Source organism: Carica papaya, chromosome 2, assembly GCF_054855325.1.
Source record: "Carica papaya isolate Zhongbai chromosome 2, ASM5485532v1, whole genome shotgun sequence".
Lineage (NCBI taxonomy): Eukaryota > Viridiplantae > Streptophyta > Magnoliopsida > Brassicales > Caricaceae > Carica > Carica papaya.
Genome location: NC_142310.1, coordinates 28,168,297 through 28,174,029, shown reverse-complemented (window position 1 = coordinate 28,174,029; position 5,733 = coordinate 28,168,297). Strand labels below are relative to the sequence as shown.

Sequence of the window (5,733 nt, the reverse complement as noted above, 5' to 3'; positions counted from 1 at the left end):
ACAATATTAAAAAAATTGATTATATAAGTTTATATAGAATTTTACCTATTGTAAATTCTTTCAACTTTAATAATATAACATTTAAATTAGCCAAAAGTTTATAGAAATTGATTTTTCTTTTACCTTAAAATTTTATTATCTTCACCAAATGTAATTTTCCATAATACTAAAATGCATAAAATGGTTTAGTAAAAAAAATAATTCCGGCACGCTATTTACTCCTCGTCTTGCCGTCACTCGTGAGGAGCACGAAGAAACAGACTCTTGAGTTTGCACTTCTCGCTCCTGCTTCTAGTTTTGCCTTGGCTTCTCACCTCTCCACTTATCACCAGAGAGAGAGAGAGATATATATATATATATATATAGATATATATAGAGAGAGAGAGACTGTTGGTGAGAGATACCGGGAGAGATTCAAAGAGTGAAACGGCTTGATTTCTAAAAGAAACCTAAATCCCTAAATATGACGGACTACGAAGCAAGATACGAAGACAATGGAGTGGACGTCGGCAACAACTACGCTGATGCCGGCTCTTCTCCTCAGCCTCGCAGCAGCAGCCATGGAGGTGGCGACGAATATCCCAGAGACTCCAAGTCTCGGGTACGTGTATTTATTTATTATGTCTGTATTCTTACCTGTTTTATTTTCACTCACTTGTACGAACACGATAGATGTTCTTTTGACTTTTTTCCTGTTTGGATGAGCTCGTTTATAAATTTAGGCAGTGAAACTTGTTCGTCTAGTGTGAAAATTTGGTGTTAGTTACATTTTAGGGTTTTCTGCTCAGAGAATGTGTTTATTTGGTGTGGGGAATTCTTATATAGGTCTCCCCCCCCCCTCCCCCCTTTTTGAGATTTCTTTACTTCCAATAATCCGGGTTTCCTTTTGGGACAGTTAAGTTGTGATAAGAGCATTTCTTCTATAGGATATTATTGGTTTGTTTTTAAATGTTATCCTGAGACTAGCAAAGAGTAGATTCTGGCATGCTCGAAATTTGAATATTTGAGGGGTAATTTGTCAAAATCTTGCATCTAAGATGTGATCTACTGAGGTTTTTGGGGGATGCTTGTGCAACTAGCATTTCACTTTTCCAACAATAAGGAAATTAGGGTAATGTTTTTTCAATAGTATGGGGACTATGTTTTTAATCTGGAAATATATGATGCACCATGTGTTAGTTCCACTGCTCCTGTGGTGTATTGCTCTCAGGTCAACCATCATAAAAAATAATTTTTGATTTGTACTGTATAATCTATTTGCTCTTTGTTGTTTTCCTATCATTTTTCCCTTGTGATATTGATTGATCATTTGTCCTTCCAGCATGGATCTCGTGATCATGAAAGAGAATCCTCAAGGAGGGAAAGGGAAAGAGAGAAGGAGTATGATAAGGATAGGGATAGGGACCGAGGCCGAGACCGGGACTATAGGGACAGGAAACATGATCGCAAGAGAAGCAAAGACACGGACAGAGATAGGGAAAGGGAAAGGGATCACCATAGAGATCATCATAGGGACCGTAGTAGAGGATATAGTGAAAGAAGGGAACATGGCCGAGATGGATATGATGATGATGATGATGGTTATCATCAAAGGTAAGAGCATGATAAATAACCTAAATAAATAAAGTCCTTTAAATTTATTCCAATTGTTAGGGTACAGTAATGATTTGATGCAACTCTATTTACAGACGGAGAGATTGTGATGGAGAGAGAGGAAGCAGACACCGGCACCAGTCACGTTCTTGTTCAAGAGGTAGTTCTGAACGAAGGTCAAGGTCACGTTCTCGCTCGCGTTCAAAGAGGTAGAGTTAATTCTTCTATTGTTATCTGTAAATGATAAACGTTGTAACTTGGTTTATGGGCTTCTTTAATACACTTGCTTCATAAATCAAGTCTTTAGTATTAAATTTGCTTAATGTTTGTTGAAAAAAGTTTAAGAGGCCTAGTTTGAATTGGAACTTTGTGAGTTATTGAGTTGGAAAAAAGTTTTCTATTGCTGCTCAGAAAATTTTTGGATTCAGAGGTTTTGCAAGGTCTTGACTAGTTCATTGAAATATCCTTTAATAGCCTTGAAAATTATGATTGGGCTTTCCTCCATTTCTTTGATGCCTTTCTTGCACCGACAATCACATATCTTTCGCTCTTGTTCTCTTTTTTGACATTTGTATTAGGAAGGTTGTGCTTGTGTTCATGAGCCTATATGCTCTTCATCCTCCTCCATGTAGCTTAGTTTGTTAGCCAAGTTTCTTACTATAAATAATTATTTAGCTCAATGAAAATTCTATCTTTTTGCCGTACGTTTTTCCTCTTGGTATGCTAATTATTTTTGCTCGCAGCAAAAGGATCAGTGGCTTTGACATGGCACCCCCTGCATCTACATTGCTAGCTGCTGGTGCAATTTCTCCAGGTACATATTTCCCTTACCTTACTAAAATTACTGTTTTTCTTTAACTGCTTTCTTTATTTCTTTTTTGTTTGATATAGTGTGCAAAGATCGTATCAAATTACATGATGTGACTTTGGTAAGCGGCATTTTGTTATCTTATTTGTGCTCATAGCGTTAAAAAGTTGTGGTCTCTAGATGTGATGTACTCTTATTTAATTGTTTGCTTGGTGTAATAATTCTGAAACTGAGAGAATTTTGGTTGTCTTGTCTTTGGTGTTGTTTGTTTGTTTCTATGTCTTATCTTTTGTAGTAAGAAGGCAATGTTGGGCTATTTGCCCCACTGTGCTGACAATGGGCGTGAGCCGACACCTCTAGCTTTTATGTACAAGGAGGAATCCATGCAACAGTTTTGATGGGTATTATTCGTCTTCTACCGGCAACTATTGCCTGATTTGATAGTCTCGCAAATATTACCTCCACAATTTGTATATGATGCATTCCTTTTATTCCTTCTATTAGCATAATGTGAGATGTTTGGGGTATTCTAAATTAACAAGTTCTCTAGGAGATCAGGTGGATATGTGTTCTTTTCCGATTGGTTAGCTGCTTTTGTGAATGAGTTGATTTGTCTGTTTTCTTAGATATCTGATTTCTGATTTCAGCTCAGATTCCTGGAACGAACGCAGCTGTTCCTGGATTGTTTCCCAACATGTTCTCCTTGGCGACTGGTCAGGTATATATTCATTTCCAGTGGAAAAATATATTAATGAGCAAGCCTTACCTTGCAATAACCTGTTTCATCTGATGCAGCAGTTGGGTGCTCTTCCTGTCATGCCAGTTCAGGCCATGACTCAGCAGGTTGGAAGGGTTATGCATAAATTGAAATCTAATGAAGTATGTTTTGTTTCTATTTTCTAATGATTTATTGTTCTGAAAAAATTTTAGGCAACCAGGCATGCTCGCCGAGTTTATGTTGGAGGTCTTCCCCCTACAGCAAATGAGCAGGTTTTACGATTCTTCCTATATTCTTCTGTTCTCTCAAAAAACATCTTTTCATGTTTCTGTTGCTAATATCATTGTCCCGAATTTAGTACTGACATTGAACTTTTTTCTCCCATCCAGTCGGTGGCAACCTTTTTTAGCCAGGTTATGGCTGCTATTGGTGGAAATACTGCCGGGCCAGGTGCGTTGTCTTAGATTTCAATTGTCAAATACAACTACTCTTTATTTGAATGGTAAATCATTGTTTGTCTGTCTGTTATCCCCAGGTGATGCTGTTGTCAATGTGTACATAAACCATGAAAAGAAGTTCGCTTTTGTGGAGATGAGATCTGTTGAGGAGGCCAGTAATGCAATGGCTTTAGATGGGATTATATTTGAGGTAATTTTATTAGCTTGTTTCTTCATAAGCTAATGAATCGGTTTATATGATACTCCGAGTATGAGTGATGAATTTTCTGAATACGTTTTTTTTTTCTGTTCTTAAAAACTCAATTTACTTAATTCTCAGGGAGTTCCGGTGAAGGTGAGGAGACCTACTGACTATAATCCAGCCCTTGCCGCAACTCTTGGTCCTAGCCAACCTAATCCCAATCTCAATTTAGCTGCGGTTGGCCTGGCTTCGGGTTCCACGGGTGGTCTTGAGGGTCCAGACCGCATTTTTGTTGGTGGGCTTCCCTATTACTTCACGGAAGCACAGATCAGGGAGTTGTTGGAGTCTTTTGGACCCCTTCGAGGCTTTAATCTTGTCAAAGATAGAGAAACCGGAAACTCAAAAGGCTATGCCTTCTGTGTTTATCAGGATCCTTCAGTTACAGACACAGCTTGTCTTACGCTGAATGGAATTAAAATGGGTGATAAAACTCTTACAGTCAGGCGTGCTAGTGAGGGGACTAGCCAACCTAAACCTGAACAAGAAAATATTCTATTGCATGCACAGCAGCAGATTGCATTGCAGGTGAAATTCCATCTTCTCCAGTCTTATTGACAGTTTGTTTTCAAGCCTTTTAAATTATAGCCTGTATTTGAGTATGGTTTGTTGGTCAATTCACTTGTCTCTTTCTTTTTGCAGAGGTTTATGTTACAACCTAGCGGAATGCCCACCAAAATTGTATGCCTGACTGAGGTAGTTAGTGCAGATGAACTCAAAGATGATGAAGAATATGAAGACATATTGGAAGACATGAGACAAGAAGGCGGAAAATTTGGTAAGAACGTTTTATGTTCTAGTAGTGTTTTATTTACTCGTTAAGAGTGTTTGGAAAAAATTCAGAAATTTGTGGAATTCATTTGTAAATTCAGATTAAGTCCAATTACAAGATGTTCAAACTTTTCTTTAAAGCTAAATATGGAATTTTCAGAACAACACGTTTCAAATTATATCAATGTTAATGGAATTTGAAATTCATTGTTCTAAGTACACATGAAATATCATGAGGTCAATATTTAATATTTTTAATGGAATTGATGTTATCCTTAGCTAAATTTAGGCGTGGATTTGCAAATAAATTCCACAAATTTTTTGAATTTGTTCCAAACGTAACTTATATTTAAACCATTTAATATAAACGTGTTAAGCTTGTGTTCTTATTGATTTTTCTTTATTTTCTTTTTTTTTATATCTCTTTTTACAGCCTTTTGTAGTCCCACATTCTGCTATAAAGAATCAAGCCTAACATACAAAGACAGAAGATTCTATAACCTTCTACCTATATTTCACTTGATTTTTTAGTGTTTACCCTGAGGATTTCTATCAACTCAAGAAATTTTTCATTTGATATGCACAGGGAAGTTGGCGAATGTGATTATTCCACGTCCAAGGCTAGATGGTGAACCAGCACCTGGGGTTGGAAAGGTCAGTGTGAAGTCAATTATTATTCAATTCCTGCCAATGGTCACTATTTCTTTTAGAAATTTGCCATTTGCAGTAGTTGCTGATAACTGTTCTTATGTACTTGCAGGTGTTCTTGGAATATGAAGACGCCGAGGGTGCATCAAAAGCCAGATCGGGGATGAATGGAAGGAGGTTTGGTGAGAATCAAGTCGTGGCAGTGTTTTATCCGGAGGACAGGTTTGCCCAGATGGACTATGAAGGTTAATCATTCTCTTCCAACATTCTTTGATCAGGATATTTTTGTGTCACTCATGTCACTTGGTGCCACAAGTAGATAGGCCATAAAGCCCTTATTACCAATAGCCTGCACTGTTTCTCTAGTCTGTAGTTTTTTGCTCTATCCATCCTGTGTAACAAAAATGGTATTCTTTAGGGAAGAAGAAAAAGAACTTTATAAGTTCATGTATACTGCTGTTACTTCTAAATCTAATACTAGTGGTTCAATTCGCCTGTA

General features: G+C 37.3%; 1 protein-coding gene across 8 annotated transcripts; it reads left to right on the top strand.

Moving 5' to 3' along the window:
* Positions 1-222: 222 nt before the first annotated feature.
* LOC110824966 (splicing factor U2af large subunit B-like) lies at positions 223-5,733 on the top strand. 8 transcript variants are annotated; one of them, XR_015817198.1, is made up of 13 exons: positions 223-601; positions 1,322-1,593; positions 1,689-1,802; positions 2,337-2,407; positions 3,049-3,119; positions 3,197-3,244; positions 3,332-3,391; positions 3,509-3,569; positions 3,655-3,767; positions 3,897-4,343; positions 4,458-4,593; positions 5,020-5,240; positions 5,347-5,733. XR_015817198.1 is itself a non-coding variant. In XM_088213873.1 (13 exons), the coding sequence occupies exons 1-13, from the start codon at positions 464-466 to the stop codon at positions 5,482-5,484; spliced, it is 1,737 nt and encodes a 578-aa protein (XP_088069999.1). In that variant the 5' UTR covers positions 223-463; the 3' UTR covers positions 5,485-5,733. The 8 variants fall into 8 exon arrangements, 7 of the variants coding, with proteins under 7 accessions (XP_088069999.1, XP_088070001.1, XP_088070000.1 ...); XM_088213873.1 differs by having other exon boundaries at positions 5,173-5,240; XM_088213874.1 differs by having other exon boundaries at positions 224-601; positions 3,200-3,244; positions 5,173-5,240.